Below are 18087 nucleotides of genomic sequence, written 5' to 3' on the forward strand. Positions count from 1 at the left end.
TACTTATTTTCCTTCTACTTTAGTTTCAATTCGTATGCTTGATTGCAGTACTCTGAATAACCAGCTTCTTTACATTGACCTTTTCTGGCTTACCCTCCTTGCAGAGGGTGTTATTGATTTTCTGCTGGGTACACTTACAAGTCAGGAGTTATTCTCATGGCTTTGTTGGCTATACAACAGCATTTTTGTATTTTCAAGTCAATAATCTTATACAATATTGTAGTTTACTAAGAAGCTTGGTTTAGGGTTGTTTTATTACCTATAATTATCGAAGAAACATCAAAAAACCCTTAGTGTGGTGAATCTATATATGACCTTCATTTCTTCAATCAAATACCTGAAATATATTTAATTGTACTAGATTTTCTCATTTCTAAAGATGTGCCAGTTTGACATAAACGTTGTTTATTTGTACCATTATCGTAGTAATGGCATTGTTAGCTGTAACAATACTGCTCAAAAAAATAAAAGGAACACTTGGAATTATATAGTGTTGTTTAAGTGTTCCCTTTATTTTTTTGATCAGTATACTTTCAGTCTACTTAATTTGTTGTGTGCTCCAAAACCAAAATCTGACAAAATGCAGTTCTGTTGCAGTTTTGACACTTTTTCTACAGTTCCTTCTTTAAAGTAAAAGACGTCGGAAACATTCAACGCTGCATGTAGTAGTGCATTCTGAATGTCATCATCACCAGATTTCCTGCACTGCTTTCTTTTTTTTCTCTTCCCACTAAAGCCTGGCTGAATTTCAGGTTTTGTCATTGTAAAGTGGGTTATTTGTTCCGACATGAATGAATTAATCTTTTTGTACTGAGGTTCATCACGGAAACAATGATTCCAATTTCATAAGAATGACAAAGAGCTTGATTAGTGCTGATTTACAATCAGGTACAAATTTGATGTGCATCATTGGTGGTTTTCTGTGTTTCTGCTTATCATCCGGTTCTAGCTGGGCATTCACGGCTACGCCTTTGCAATCACCAACAATGGCTACATCCTCACCCACCCAGATCTACGGCCACTTGTGAGTACCTCAAATGCTGAGCCCAAAGTTTAACTCTATTAACCCAGCAATCCTGGAGAGACTTTAACTTTTGTTGTCTGAACCTCTTCTGTCAAATATATTTGCTTTAGAATTAAGATAAATTTAAGAAAACATGTCGGTGCTTTGTTCTGTGTCCTGTCAGCATCTTAGTTGTATGGCCTATGTAGATGAGGAGAGTGTTTCCCAGCCCTCTGCTGCTCTCTGAATAGACAGAGATACGGCTACTGAATGGCTGTGATTAACTCTATTGTACTCACCCACTCCCTTCACGAGAGTGAAGGAAGTTAGCATACTGACAGGAGGGGCAGAGGGAGATGACAACCCCAAAAATATGGTAAAAAAGAGAGAAAGGTGCCGGGTACCAAAGCCCAGTGCAACTCTGGATGAAAAAAAAAAACTGAAGACATAATGAAGGATGTGGAAAGAACAGATGAGAAGAGGGCAGACAGTGAAGCAGGCAGACGGATGGTTTAATGATGGTCTAATTAAAGATGTTAATGAACAGTGTTTAACAACTGTTGGGAGGTGGGAGTTTGTCTTTACTGACATGAATGGAAAGTAGTGTTTATAAGTACATGCTGAAAATCAGTCAGTCAGTCAATAGGAGCAGCTTTTTGCTTTATGTGATGATCAGGTCAGTCAGTCGCCTATCTGTTTCTAACAGATAGCCAGTTCAATGGTACTGAGCATTAAGTGCTCCATTACTTTAATGGTTCGAATTGGGCATTTGAACAATGCTCAGTTGCCACGAAAAAGCCCAAATTGTACCGGGAAAATGTCCCCCACATGTTTACACTACAGCTACAAGCCTGACATGTGGATACAAGTAAGGGGGGATGCATGCTTTTATGTTGTTTAGGTCCAAAGCTGTCCTGGGCATCAGAAGTAAGGACTCACTGAACCAGTCAACATGTATCAATCTGTTAATATCCAATTCTGGGGAGCCAAGTGCAAGCTTTAGCCACAGTTTCCTATTTTGAACTTGTTGTATATTCAGAGACTGTATTCCACGTTGCTTAGTTGTAACATGTTGTTTGAGCTGTTGTTGCCTTTCTGCCATCTTGAATCAGTCAACATTATGTCCACCCAATTACTACTCATTGGATATTTTTGCTGGTTTGTTATTTCCTGTAAACCCGACAGATGATCCTGTGTGAAAACACTGAAAGATGGCAACTTTCTAAAATGCTCAGGCCAACTTGTCTGGTACAAGAGCCATGCCACATTCAGTCACTTAACATCTTTTTCCATCTTTCTAGTCTAATTTGATCCCCATTGAGGTTTGAAACTCAGCCAGTTGTCTTCACCTTATCCAGATGCATAATTACTTTCTGCTTGTGTGATTTTGTGTGCTTACCAACAGTGGTGGGCACAGTTGCGCTAATCCGCAAATAAATAAGAGTGGAAATAAGTTTTCATACCGCACATTATCGTTCTTGCTAAGTTTAGAAGCTGTTTGCAGACCATTTAACTTCCATTATATTGGGTTTCAATACCTGTAAGTACACTAACAATGTTCACAAGATATTTTACAAGAAATGTAAAGTTAAAAAAAAGTCTGGTTGCCTCCAATTTAAGCCTGTTTCTGTTGCGAAGACCAGGATTACTGAGAATATTGGACAGGCATGTTCACAAGATATTCATCCACCATTTACATCACTGTCCTGGCTCTCACTACACATCCACGCAGACTCCTCTACAGCAGTACCAGTCACGGGTCCACAAAAAACAAAAAAAAGGAGGAAGATGTGTGACGTCTTCTGTTATATGTGCATGCAGGTCGCTTTGGGGTCTTGATGTGTATCTATCTGGGTTTGTCACTGGCCCTGCATGAGGTGGAAGGAAACTGGACTTGGAGCTGGGCTTTTGTCTGACTCTTATTTTTCCAACACTTCCATACAAAACAACAATGCTTAATTTATACTGTTTACAAGTGGCGTCTTTACTACAGTGTGGTGGGTTTCCTGTATGGCTTGTTTTGGCCTTGTTTGTTTTCATATAGGCGGTTGTTTGTTTGTCCTGCAAGAATTGGCAATAATGGATCCAGCCCATGCTCACACCGTTTTTAAATGCTGCAATCTGGGCACACAGGGATAGAAAATTCTTCTCAAAAAGCTTCCAGTGTCGTGGAAAAGTAAAAAAATATAAGTCATTTATCCTGAACTGAAAAAGTTTTCCCCTCAAACATACAGCACTGTGCACATTCATCATGAGCTGTGCATGCATGTAGCATCTTTTGTCTGAAGACACGAGACACAGACTGACAGCCATTGGGTAGCAGCTAGCGTTAGCTTCCCCTAATTTCCTCATTTATCATCGGTTTAATGGTCATGAAGCTAATATTTGTGTTCAGAAATTTTGAGGTTGTGGTGCAAATATTTTGGTTAGCTGTGCCCATCACTGGCTAACAAGAAAAAAAAAAACAGATGTATCTAATAAAGTCACAGTTGAGTGTTTATGGCATAACAATTACAGCCCATGCAATAAATAAGGCATGTCTGTTTTACAATTTTTTTACAGGTCCCATTTCTTGTTTAAAAAGAACTAGGCTGAAGTATAAGCTTATTTATTCCTAACCTATTACATACACATTTTCAAAATTCTAGATATTTACATTAATTATGTTTTCAGAATAATATTTAGTTTTCTAAATGCAATAAATAAATTCAAGAAGGAAAAAAAGCTATCAAAATGTATGCATTTTATATACTTGGGTGTATGAATATTGAGTTGAGTTGTTATAGCACTATTCATGTTTTACTTACAGTGAAATTAATGCTAAGTTGTATTTTCATCAGTGTCCTTTTGATTGAATTTGGGTTTTGATTGGCCTGTGTGTCTAGTATGGCGATGGCAAAAAGCGAAGGAAGCCAAACTACAGCAGTGTGGATCTGTCTGAAGTGGAATGGGAGGATAAGGATGACACGGTCAGACACCAGTAAATCCACATTAAGCCTCACCACACTGCTGCTCTGAATATTTGAAGATTTACAAGGCTTTTGCGCATCTGCTTTTTTGTGCGTTTCTAGTTGAGAAATGCCATGGTCAACAGGAAGACAGGGACCTTCTCCATGGAAGTGACAAAGAGCGTGGACAAAGGGGTAAGCAGTCTAAAATTCAGAAAACACTAAAACCAACACTTGTCATTTGCCTCCAAAAGGTGCATGAGCAAAACAACCCAACAGTGAGAATCCACTCTGCCAAGGGGTTGTTAAACCTGGCACAGCGTTGCACTGCCATGACTTAGGGATTTTGTTTCCGATTTGATTTGCTCTGCATACGCTGGTGTGTGTCTGTGTGTGAGCCCCTTATCTCCACCAAGCACATGTTGCTGAATGCAGGAGGCTGCAGCCTCCCGATGATTCAGTTTCCCTTCTCGCCTGTCTCTGATGTAGTGGTTTTCAGGTGTTTGTGTGTTAGTGTCAATGCGTGTATGTATTTAGCATTTTTAAAGCTTAGAGGGCTTTGTACATTAGTCTGATCATTAGAAATCCACACATCCATATTCGAAATGATCTAAGAACATAGTAGAAACACACAGCAGCAGCAGCAGCTTAGCAGTCCCAATCACAACCATGCAGTCAATGTACCACTAGGTGGAGCTAGACTGTAAAAAATCCCATCAGATGACAGATGTTAGGCTACCAAATATTTGCTAAATCATATGAAAGACTGCATTAATGTTTGCTTTCAGAAACGTGTGCTGGTTTTACACAATGATTACTACTACACAGACATCAAAGGAACTCCTTTCAGGTAAAATGGATGGATATATTTATCTCAATTAAGAATTAAAGAAAGATTATTTTTCCCATTTTTTTCAATTCAAGTGTGTTCATTTCAATTTTAGTCTAGGAGTTGCCCTTTCCAGAGGGCATGGCAAATATTTCTTCAGAGGGAATGTCACTGTGGAAGAAGGTAGGAAATCATCCCACCTCGCTTCCTATTTCAGCTTTTCACTTATGTTTTCAGCCTAATTTGTTTTTTTCTCTTTTTGTATCAGTGCCTTCATGTGTTTTCTCCTAACTAAACAACTATTTGTTTACTATGCTGCAGTGCTGATAATTTCCAATTTCAGAATAGTGCCTCTGTCCCATCAGATCATTAAACAGCAGGGGAAAGAAGTATTGAACATGCTGATTTATTACTTCATAAAAATATATCTAATATTTCTGTTGTCATGAAATACGCACCTGATAATGATGACAAGCCATGTTATACACACTTAGATACGGCAACACAAATCAATCAAGTTGTACGTTATAAAGTAGAATAATAGAAAAAAATCCCAAAAACGTTTGAACAAATGAAAAAAGAAGCCCCAAAAGGGTACTGAACTAAATCAAAATAACTGAAATATGTTAGAATTTAGAAAGTAATTTCACTCCCTATCAGAGGAAACTAATATTAGCTGATTTAGTCTTGAACCTTTAATCCTGGAGGAGTAATGTGGCTTTTGTCCTCAATGTGGAGCAGTAGACCCCATCTTTACCTTTGCACAATTGCTGAGGTGGTCATGGGAGTATGCTTCTCTGCTCTACATGTGTTTTATGGATCTGGAGAAGACGATCTTGTCCCCCAAGGTAATTTTCGGAGGGTGCTGCGGGAGTATGCTAAAAGCATGAGCTATCTCCACTTTCTTGGCACAAAATCGAGCTTGCTTCCACTGCCCATCGAGTGTAAATGGAACGCAAACTGAACTGGACCGAGCCAGACACAACCGGGCCACGCTAAATGCAGACCAGTTCCATGTGTTGGCTCGGCCCGGTTTTTCAGTAGCCCGGTTCTCAGATAACAAAGAGCGAATCATCTCCTTACAGCTGACATTTCAGATATTCATAAAAAATACTAGCTTCCCTACCATGACACACGATTTCCAGTGATGATTCTGCTTAGCAGCGTGATGAACCTCAGCGTCTGTCATTGTTTACTACGTCTGTAAATAAGACAAATTCCTGTTTGTCTTATCCACTTCCCAAAAGCCGACTGTGTCAAGTAAATTCACCAAAAGTTGCCGTCTTTGCCTGACTCTCCGCAAACAACTAAATATAACCAAACATAACTTCCTGAATGTTACGGGCGCCGCCATTTTTATTTACTTGAATTCCTCCTTCAATCCTAGAGAGCAGTAGTACCGCAGATCATCACTAGGAGGCGAGGAAACCAAGGAACCAAGATAGCGTGATGTGTAAACGGTCGTCAGAACCAAGCTCGGCTTGGTTAACTGATCCAAGCTTGGACCGAGCTCAGCATGGATCGGTTTAACTAGGGTAGTGTAAATGGGGCTTATATCTCTTCTGGCCTGTGAACGCCTTTGGATCCCCCAGAACGAGCTGGAGGATGTCGCTTGGACCTATTGCTCCACGACCAAACCCAACAATGGATGGATGGATGATTTAGTCTTAATTGATGGATAGATAAAAAGGTTATTCGTTACCCATTAATCAAACAAGAAGCCGCTCCTGATCCGATTTGTTTTGCATTTTGTAAATAATCTTATAAAGGTTAGGAACGTATGCTTTGAGAACGTATGATTTGGATATTTCTTTTAATTTGCTGATATATTCAAATCTTTTACCTCCTTCAAGTAATCTCAAATACACATATTTATTTAATATTCGAAATTTCTTACATTAATTACATTAAAACTCAGTTTGTAAGTATTATAATATATATTATGTTCTACGAAACAAATTTGAGTAAGCATGGTAAACTTGGAATAAAGCCTGATCGATGCATCTTTGGTCATAACATTATATTTGTCCTAAATGAAGTCATTTATTGGAGCTTGTAATATATGGTATTACTACTGTTATCAATTTTCTATTCACTATGATCTGAGTATTAAACCAATGGATTTCAATGTGCCAGCCAGCTGAAAGGTTTCAATATCTATCTATCTATCTATCTATCTATCTATCTATCTATCTATCTATCTATCTATCTATCTATCTATCTATCTATCTATCTATCTATCTATCTATCTATCTATCTATCTATCTATCTATCTATCTATCTATCTATCTGTCTGTCTGTCTGTCTGTCTGTCTGTCTGTCTGTCTGTCTGTCTGTCTGTCTGTCTGTCTGTCTGTCTGTCTATCTATCTATCTATCTATCATGTGTAATGATCTGAAGGCAAAAAAAAGTAAAAATGATCACTACTCACCACCTTTTCCCTAACAAGACTTTTGTCTTGCATTTAAATGCCTGTATTTAAGTTGCTTTGCTGTGCATGTCCTTGTCTTACTTGACGGTGTGTGTCTGCACCTGCCAGTGTGTATTTTTCTTGTATATTTTCATGTCCAGCTTCATGTGTGTTAATATTCATGTGGCAGTACCTCTGTCTGTAGATCTCTGTCTCTGTTCGTTTCTCTAAACATGTCTGTCACGCAGGACTCTCTGAGCATGACTTGGCTCTTCCTGATTTAATCAGACCTGCCACAGTCATTCAAAAACCACATTTTTCAACCCGTTCTTGTGTTTAAGTAAATCTGAATTTTAAATATAGAAGCTTGTCACTTTTATTAAGACTTCCTGTTGAGGACTTTGGCACAATCACCTTCTTACGTGATATTATCACTCTATTACAGGACTTCATGACTTGGAGCATCCTGATGTAGCACTGGCTGACGAATGGTGAGAAGATAATGGAAATGAAATATAATCCTCTTTCCTTACTATTTTTTATCATATATTGAAACACATTTAAGAAAACACAAATAATGTGTATTTGTTTTTGCATTTGTAGGACTTTGACAGATTCTGGTGTCATTTTTTGGGATTTGTGGTCATTAAAGTCAGAAGGCAACATCCTTGCAGATTTAATTCAATGCTTTTCAAGCTAGGGCTTGTAAATGAAAAAGACAGAGCCAAATGTTTTGGTTTTTATTGAATATATTATTTTAGGTCTAGAGCCAGCTTAGAGCAGAAGGATTGTTTTAACTCTGTGGAAACAAATACAAGTAGATACTCAACTAACAGGTCATCAAATCAATCAATTTAAAATTAAACTTATCTTGAGCCAGTTAAAGCTTCAGAATTAACATTTTTCTTTCTGTTGACTTTCTGCTCTTGTTATGCTATAGGACATATTGCAACACAGATGAACATCTTGAGCACCGCTATTTGTCTCAAATAGAAGCAATAAAAATGTATCTCAGTGGGCAGGAACCCCACTTGCATTGTAAGTTATATTTTCCCACCGTATAGTGTTTTTTCGTCAACTGGTAGAAGCTTACATTATTTGTGTTCACTGGCAAGGAATAATCATACTTTTGTAAACTGTACTACTTTTGTCAGGTGACAAGGAACTGATTCAGGAAGTTCTCTTTGATGCAGTTGTGACAGCCCCACTGGAAGCATACTGGACCAGCCTTGTGCTCAATAAGTCAGAGTAGGCCACCCACTAATTTATTATTAACAAAAAAAAAATTTTTTTTTCTTCTAATCAATAGCCTGTCTTATTGTGCGGATGCCAATAACACAGTTACCCACAATTGCAGGTCAATTTATAAACTTGTCTCATTATACAGAAACTCAGACAAAGGTGTGGAGATTGCCTATTTGGGCACAAGGACAGGACTGTCCAGAATTAATCTTTTTGTGGTGCCTGACGAACTCACAAACCAGTAAGTGATGCTGCACATGGATTTAAATGCTTTAAATGGGTTCTGGTCAGATGTTTACATGCACTCATCAAGGGTTTAGATGTCAGATTAATTGTAGACTTCTAATAGTGCATTTAAATATTTATTTTGGGGTTGAAACAGATGCAACATACACATTCAATGAGCATAGACACACAAAGAATTGGTACAGTTCATGGAAATTGCTGGTTTCCTGGCATGGACTTGGCATGGAAACCAGGATAGTCCACATATTTTCATTAGGGGTTATTCCAGAAACCTAGTGTTTCCTTATCCATTCACAAACTTTTTTTTAATGTGTGTTTAATGTGAGTATTTACTGGCTTGAAAGCACAGCTGTTTCCAAATTTCAACCATCTAATAGTAAATATGAGATGAAGTTGAAATAAATTGAAGATAGTCCATCATTATTCCGACCAGATTGTGCAATGCACTGATAATCGACATAATGCTACTGCCACCATTCTTGATGGTTAGTCCAGTTTTTGTTTAGGTTTCAGTACTAAATCTTTATTCTTTAAAACATAATTTTTTGTCTTTGACGCAAAAAGATGAAGGCACATAGTTCAATCTTGGTCTCTAGTCAGGCCTTTCTCAGAAAGGCAAAGCAAGCTAGCAGACACATTTTTTCTGGATAGCATCCTCTAATGTTGACTGTACACTTGATTTACTAGATGTTCAGCAATTTTAATTTAACGACAGACATTTATCTTAGTGGTTCATGGGTTGTACTAAAACATTCTTACCTATTTGATTTAATCCTAGGGAGAAAAAATGTGTCATATAGGTGGAACTAGACATATTTGAATGTTCTAACAGGACAGTGAATCCCAAACACTCTTTAAAATGGCTTTGGAACTGAAGTAGGCCAACATTAACTCTATTGAAAATTTGTGGACCATGCTTAAATGCTTGGTCTGTTCTAGGGAGTTGACCTATTTAATTTAATTTGACCAACTCTGCAATGAGGAATGGTCAAATGTAAAGCCCCTTAGTATCCAGTAGGTTGTTGATGGCCACTGAAATAATGTAGTTTCTGTACAACCTGCAAACGGACATTTCTTGAAAATCTCAAATTTACTTATCTGTATATAGATTAGAAGTTCTATGTATAATTGTAACAATTATACATAGTAAATCCAAACCTGTGCTCTCAATAGTTGTTTGGAAAAGTCGTTATAGCTGTATGTTGTTTTATCATTCGACCCTGGAAAAAGAATATTAACATTTAGGTTCATGATGTGCATATGTTAAGTTCTGACCAAAACTTTATTTTAATTACCTCTGTTTCTTGTTTCTAATCCAGTTAGCTTGTTTATTCATTATCTGTGTCATTTTGTTCTTGTCTGCATCAAGAGACTTCCTGACAGCTGAAGACAAGGAGGGGGTGTTCAATGCTGATCACTTTCCTCTGTGGTATAAGAGAGCAGCAGAACAAGTTCCTGGCACCTTTATTTATTCTCTGCCTTTCACCTCAGGTTAGCTGTACATTTATTTTATTTTTTAAGGTAAAATGTTAAAGGTGGTATTTAAGGATAAGATTTAAATTAGTTTTGGCTGTATTGCGCAATTGGCAACTCATCACTGAACTCTCAATTTAACTTAAACCAAATTGGAATTTTATGATTTTCTTAGACTTTTATGTGTGTTTGCCATTTCTCTTTAATCACTTATGCTCTGTTTGCATTTGGACAAGTCCAATTGCTGATGGTTGAAATAAGATATGCTACGGAGAGGCTCACCTCTTCCCATTACGACTTACCCAGAACCCACAGTTTTCCAAAGGGATGCACTAACGCGCAAACATCTCATGTATATTCAGATTAACCGTCTCTTAAAAAAATGCTCTGTCCTCTGAAGTAAGAGCATGTTCTCATCTGTTCTGTGCCTCAGGCTTTCCATTAGTGCCAGCTAATACAAGTGATCTGAAAGCCTCTTATTTACTTGCCTTAGATGCACCCTTCCTCCGAGGACTGTGGTGGTTGTGGCAATGACACAGTAGTCTGATAAAGCTATTAATGGTTTGTCTCTCCAGTAACTATCTGCTCACCTCAGAACACAACCATCTGATATTACCAAAATTGTATCAATTTGTGTATGTGTTATTTTTTACTGGTCCAATGTCTCTTCCCTTTGCACATGGCTTAGGTTCAGAAAACCGGAGTGTTGTATTGGCCAGTACTGCCATTCAGCTTCTGGATGAGAGGAAATCCCCCATAGCTGCGGGTAAGTGGACATTCAAGTGCTTCTCTCTGTCTCAGTTATACAAACACTCTTCTACAGAGACAGAGACTGAGACCGCAGTATTCCCTCCCTCACACTGCTGTGCTTTATATTCCGGCTCTACAGTTGTCCTACCCCCTGTTCGTTTTCCACTTTTTTTGTCTTCAAGCGGCAACCCTTGCTGCCCACATGTTCTGATGTTTTATGCTATTTTCTGTGTTAATTTACATCTGTTGGCGTGCACTACAAAGCATAAAGTAAATTAGCATACATCAGTATGTACCAATGTCTGCGGATAAGTAAACACTGTGCATTTTGTGTCTGTATCAAGTTGTTTTGGCTTGCACAGTAAATGTTTACCCAGAACCTCCACTGTGATACGACTGTATGGTGTAGTCTCTCAGCTGATTGAGAAAGCCCAGAAAAAATAATATCATAAGAACATATAAAACATAGGGAAAACATTGATTTAGTTAAAAGACAGGATTTTAAAGTAACAACAATTCAAGTTAAAAGCTTACATTCACTCATCACATAACATTTGGAGTACCTCAGGGAAGTTGCCTTGGTCCATTATTATACAGCATTTTTACTAATGATTTACCATCAGTACTAAATAGAGCAAACATTATGATGTGTGCAGATGAGTCAACTATATATTCATTCGCAGTTACTATAGATTAACTCAGCAGGACTATTAAAAGGGAATTACAATCTGTTATTCAATGGGTAGAACAAAATCACCTTTTTTTAAATAGTACAAAAACAAGCAGTATGGTAATTGGCTCAAACCATTCTATCAGTAAAAATTCTATTTTGAATTAAAAAACAAATGACATATCAATTAATGAAGTACATGTTGATCACAAATTAACATGGAGAAAGCATGTGGATAAGATCACAGCAAAAATGGGGGGTGTAATCTCTATAAAAGGTCTGCTAGATTTTTGACACCACAAGCAATGACACTAGTCACTCAGTCACTGATTTTGTCAAACTTTGTCTATTGCCCTGTAATCTGGTCCTGTGCAACAACAGTAATATTATTGAAACTACAATTGTTACCAAACCGAGCAACTCGCATTGCTTTGAGATGTAATTATATAACTAATGTTAAATTCCTGCATAGGCAATTAAATTAGTTGTATGTTAAATATAGATTAAAGATTACTTTTATTTATCAGAAATCATATTGGAAAAGTCATCTTTCATCATTTCTAACTTGGAATTTAGTGCAGGTAAATATACTTACCTTACAAGACATGCTAGTGCTGGAAATTACACTTTAGCAACAGTAAAAACCAGTGTTGTAGTACTCGAGTCCGAGACTCGAACTCGAGTCCGAGTCATTAGCTAAATTTAGAGACTCGTGACTTGACTTGGACTTGAGCACTGATGACTCGAACTTGGACTCGGACTCCTACATTCAGATCATTCTGACTCGGAAATTGAGAAAAAGACTCGACTTTTTTTATATCATTAGGCTATAATTTTAATATGTCATTAGAATATTATTTGGTGTATGATTTTAATATCTAAATGTCGTACCGCGCACGTGACGTCACCATCTCATGAGCAACGCCCCTTGCCGCTAAGGTTGGGCAAACAGTGTGAGAGCGCACGTAGCAACCAGCCGTTACACATGCAGCAGATACAACGATATGACCGACTTTTCCGCTGTTAAACTTTCACAAGAGGATGTCCAGGCGCCCATTTTACTGGTAGAACTGTGGAACAACATACCAACGTTCAGTTCAAACGATGGCTTGAGTGTCGAGGGCTTAGAAAGACTGGAAAACTGGCCGAGTTGATAGAAAGGTAAGTCGTTGTTTTTCTCCTGCTCGGCGTTCATGGCGTCATTTGCAGTTTTATTCTGTTTGTAGTCACCGTCCAGGAATCGGTATACATTTTCCGGCCCGCCGAACAATTTAGTCCGGTCCGGTGGCGAAATGCATTATCATTATCCAACGGCTGGATCTCCTCGCTACATCGACCGATCTGCACCAGATTTGTTGTGAGTCATGGGGGAACACTGCCGAACGCGTTTGTGGGAATCGCCCGGTGGACGGGCGAGGAAAATGCGTGACAGCATCTGCGGGCCGGAGCCGCGGCGGTGGCCAATAGGCCGGAGTGCGCTTGGCTGCGAGGGCCGATCGACGCCGCTTGCGGCTTTAACATCCTTCATATGCGGCCTATCAGCGTACCTCGAGTCGCTGTTGCACGTTCCATAACAACAATGTTTAAAAACCACGGTTAGGAGACACCATTAGATGTATCTTTAACAATGACAATCTCAACACACTGCCGAAGGTCCTAAATGTTTGAATCAGAGGTCAGAATCAGATCAATAATCACTTTTTTGCCAGGTACTGTGAAAAAGAAAACACCTGGACTAGGACATTTCTATAGTGAATGGTGCAAAAACAAAAACTAAAAAAAAATCAAAAGGCACACAAAGTAAGCGATGAGGTAGTTCTAGGTGTGTGTGTGTGTGTATATATATATATATATATATATATATATATATATATATGTATGTATGTATGTATGTATATATATATATATATATATATATATATATATATATATATACATACATACAAGTAGATAAGTTAAATAAGTTTAGATATATAGAGGGGATATAAACTGATACAAAATGAGACAATTAACCCCGCTGTCATGATGCAGTTTGATTTACGTGTTTTAGGGTCAACACAGAATAATTTATTGTGATTTGGTTTGATTTAAAACAAGACTACAAAGCAAATGAGTTATGCTTCTCATTTGAACATACCTAATTAATTACCTTAATTAAGCAACCGCCTCTCAGTATGTCTCATGCACCAATTTTGGTGCACTTAAAAACTTTATTTTAAACATTCAATTTTCCATATTTGTACCGGTATCACTTTTGGCTATTCAGTGGCTCTTATGCGACATGCCTGTGGTAATTCTGGAACAGCTTTATTCCAGAACCGTTTAAGAACCATTCGTCCTAACACTTTAAGGCTGGATTTCTTCAAAGAAGATGAATACACCTGTAACTATCTTGAAATTAGTGAAGCTTTTAAAAAGAAAGACAGGAAAAAAGTTGCTCACCACCTTTGGAGTTCCTTGTCCAAGGGAAGTCCAAACCAGAGGCAGGTAAAGCTTGAATGCAGGTGGGCCTCAACATTCACAGCATATAGTTGTTCCAAGTGTGCAATTAGATAACTAATAATAATAATTAATAAGGTGTTTGCAATTGTAATGCTTTATTGGCTCTGCCATCTTTATGTTGTTTTTGTTGTTTGTGAAACACTCCTAACTCAGACTCTGCCTAATTTGCGCCACTAATCATCTGATCCTTGTTAAAATAACTCCCAAAACAAGTCTACTTTGTAGTAAAGACTGTATTTCAGATCAATAACCTTTCAAATCAAAGAACTGTGTGGACCATGTTTGTAAATTTAAGTGCATATTGTTATTAAACTGATTGAGTGTTAACTATGTAAGGATGTGAAAATGCGGGAAGAATTATTCCCCAAAACTTTGGTTTTTAGCTGCCTTACCAATGCACTCGAGTCTTGCACATGTGCATCAATGTATTGATCAGAATTTGTAATCTTAGTATCCTCTAATCTGGACTAGGTTATGCTTTAAAAAACACATCTGTACTGCAAAATCAACCAATTTAAATGACCTTTGGCATTTCTGACATGATCAAATATCCAGATATCCAGCAGGAATTATGATATGATCTTGGTAATGCTTACAAAAATAATTTTATGTGCAACCCAGCAACACATTTGTAACTATTGAAAAAATGTATGCAATTAATCGGAATTTCTATGTCGAATCCTCTCATAAAAACATTGAAGTTGTATCTTAGATTGTCATTTCACCTTACAAAAACAATTGGTCAAAGCACTCATTAAAAGCACAAAATTGATATGACCTTTGTTGTTGGTAATCAGTTTATGTAAACTACTGACCAGTCAGCTGTTTTCACAATCGCTAAAAGGAACATAAACATCTAGCGCAGATAAGGGTCACAAATGATGTCATTCAGATGACTCCAACAAAGATTAACATCTTGCTTGTAGAGGTTATAATCCTTTATCTGGTCCAAAAGATTCTCACAATCACAATTTATGGCTTAAAATCCTTTGAAAATAGGTACTTTGTTACAATTCCAATTGCACATGTTATACAGCAAGGTATCATAACATAGAATTGTTTTGACTGGTGTTCACACAGCATCTTCAAATGATATCTGTGTATACACTGTCAATATCTGAGGTCAAGCAGAATTGCAGAAATGTGTCTTAAATGGAGAGAAGAAATGAACATGGAGGATGATCTTTTTGATATTCAAAGATAAAATAAGAGAGGAAGTAAAAGGGCAGAAAAAGAGAAAATTATTTCACGGTGCCTGGACACGATGACTTGAAAGCAGTGCATTGTGGGTAGCCTTTGCCTGGGGGAAACCACTGGAGCAGAAGGACGATAGGAGAATCTGTGCATTGGCACTGCACACACAGACACACACACCCAGTATGTGTTTTTGCATGAGTATGCATTAGACGTTGAGCAGAGTGGTGCACAAACAGCCCACGGTTTGCACCAACCCACAGTATAATTTGACCCTGCTCATTTCATCACTGTTCATTCAACATAATAGCATTTTCTCAAATCCTTCTGAGCAGCAAAACAAATGACTAATCAGTCAGAAGGATTTAGGAGGAATCTATTGTTGCAGTGGGTGCTGATGTACAGTAATGACGATCACGCTTGTCCTATCCGTGTCTGTCTGTAAGGATGATTTTATATAAGAGTATCAGATGGGAGGCGAGATGTAGGCTAGAATGCAAATTTAGCGTAAGCCGGTTAGGGCCAGTTTTGCCTGCCCTACGCTCCACCGAGCTGCAGACTTGTGAATACACCAACACGCTAACTTAACAGGACAGGCCGATGACGTCACGCGCCACTGGCCCTGCAGACATCACTGGAGTAACAATGTTGCCGTGCGTGTACGTACATCCTCATTTACGCCTGCATGTCAGTTTGTGTGTGTGTCAGTGTCTGTGGTCACATCCCATGCCACGTGCAGTGAAACTGCTGCCATGGAATACACAGAACCATATGACTCAGGTCAGGCATGAACACCGAGGGCATCTGTGTAACTCAATGTGCTGCTAAAGTACACGGAGTACATAAAAATTCAGTAAATCATGTGAATTTCTTCTGGATGCTAGTCAGTATATAAAAAGGGGAAAAAAATACTAGATACCATTAAGTCATGAAAACCTAACTGGCATTATTTGTTACCGTGTTTGTTTTGTCAGATTATTTGACATACCATAGATTGAATTTAACCATTGTGTTTGGCATAAAAGAAAAACACCATTCAAATTTTTATTTTAATGTATTTCTATATTACAATTACCATAAGGCTAGGACTTAGGCTAAATTGTCAAATAATAAAAAATTTTTGGTCGAACAACAGAAAAAGCACATTTAAAATGAATTTCTTACATTAATTTAATTTGGAAAAATGCTAGTTAGCTCAGCAGGAAAGGCATTTCAAAATTGGTTTTGAAAATTGGCATTTTTAAAAAAAAAAAATAATACAACTATTTCATAAGACCTTTTTATGACTGTCTGAACACAGAATACATATATGATGTAGAAGTGGTGCAATGTAAAAAGTAAAAAAAAGTTATAGAATTTCAGCCAAATGCTATTTTTTTTTTATTTTTGTTTTGCCCAGCCTGTTTGTACTTAGGATAATTCCCTTTTTTGGCAATATTGTATATTTAACATTACTTTTCCTCACACATGCAACTGTTAATAAGGGACCAGTTCTTTAGTGTGAATATTGATAAAGTTCTATGTAAATTAATGTCTGAAAAAAAAATCATATCCATTCAAAAACAGTTTTTCGAATGGGTATTTTCTGACTAAATTTGACCATGATGAATCATTAAAAAAAAATATTTCTTCCAATTTTTATGTCAAATTTATTTTGTATAATTCAACTAAAAAAACAAACAAATATATTAGCAACATACATTATTAAGCTGCAGTAACCGTGTTGCAAGGATGTGAATTAATTCTAATTTTAAAAGTAATTTTTTGTTTACACATCTTTTGACTTAATTTCAGCCAGTAGTTTTCTTGGGTACACCTAACATCCATTTTATGAAATCACTCTTAGCATGTTACTAGTTCTCTTTAGCTTATATAATTAATAAGTTATAATATGTGTTCTGATGAGGATCATTTGTAAATCAAAAGTACCTTTTGAAAATAACTTTTCAGCTTGTAATACATATACTTTTCATTAAGCCCACATTTTTTTAATTAAAATGTTTTTTTTTTCCCCCTCACAAATGAAATGCTATGCTTTCATCAACTGTACGCTAAAATCATCAACAGCAGCAAAGAATTGAGAACATAATTCTGTTTATCAGTCTATATAATTTGTCTCATTTAATGAACCGGTTACTAAAATCAATTCACTTTTCAATAGTACTCAAATTGGTTGAATATGACTGCATATTATAGATTGGGCTGGTTAGCAGTGTCAACGTAAATCAATGTTTTAAGAAGTTACAAATTTCAAAAGCAATGCCAGTGTAGGTGACACAGGTTTTTCTTACTGTAAAGTGCATAACGTAAGGTGTTGCTGCACCTCTCACATGTGTTGTTGAGCACTACTGATCAGCTGTACACTGTAATAGTGTGCTTCATCAGCTAATTAGGCACAACTGCTGACTGTGGAAGAAGGACATTCATCAACTGAATGAAACGGTACCAAACATAACAACAACCCCGTGCAAAACCGTAGACTGTTTATATCCACTAACCTATCATTCTATTGACTTGTGTGAATATTTTCAGTTTGAGTTGCGTCAGCTTATACAGAAGGTGTACATGAGACCTGTTTGTTTGCCTTCCACCACTCCGCAGTCAAGCTCGCAGTGAGATGATATATATTTTTTTCGGGTAAGGGAACAATTACGAACAATAACTTCAAAGGACCTCACTTAGACATATCTGAAATAACCATTTTGAGTAATACTATTTTGAAACTCCATTTGCAAAGCTACAGGCAGCATTTTTGTTAAGCAGACTGATACTTGAGCAGATAGCCTGACTAATCAATCAACAACCATCAGCTTGTTATGT

The 18087-nt window shown here is 37.3% G+C and overlaps 1 protein-coding gene across 2 annotated transcripts in view; it reads left to right on the top strand.

The window, feature by feature from the left end:
* The window catches only part of cacna2d3a (calcium channel, voltage-dependent, alpha 2/delta subunit 3a), a 186614-nt gene that overhangs the window by 131632 nt on the left and 36895 nt on the right, over nt 1-18087 (top strand). For both annotated transcript variants that reach the window (XM_036138420.1, XM_036138425.1), the window contains 11 exons: nt 950-1024; nt 3889-3972; nt 4075-4146; nt 4740-4801; nt 4896-4963; nt 7636-7681; nt 8131-8228; nt 8345-8438; nt 8578-8673; nt 10048-10169; nt 10840-10917. In XM_036138420.1, coding sequence (XP_035994313.1) covers nt 950-1024; nt 3889-3972; nt 4075-4146; nt 4740-4801; nt 4896-4963; nt 7636-7681; nt 8131-8228; nt 8345-8438; nt 8578-8673; nt 10048-10169; nt 10840-10917 — 895 coding nt within the window. The remainder of the gene's footprint in view (nt 1-949; nt 1025-3888; nt 3973-4074; nt 4147-4739; nt 4802-4895; nt 4964-7635; nt 7682-8130; nt 8229-8344; nt 8439-8577; nt 8674-10047; nt 10170-10839; nt 10918-18087) is intronic.

This window comes from Fundulus heteroclitus, chromosome 1, assembly GCF_011125445.2.
Source record: "Fundulus heteroclitus isolate FHET01 chromosome 1, MU-UCD_Fhet_4.1, whole genome shotgun sequence".
Classification (NCBI taxonomy): domain Eukaryota; kingdom Metazoa; phylum Chordata; class Actinopteri; order Cyprinodontiformes; family Fundulidae; genus Fundulus; species Fundulus heteroclitus.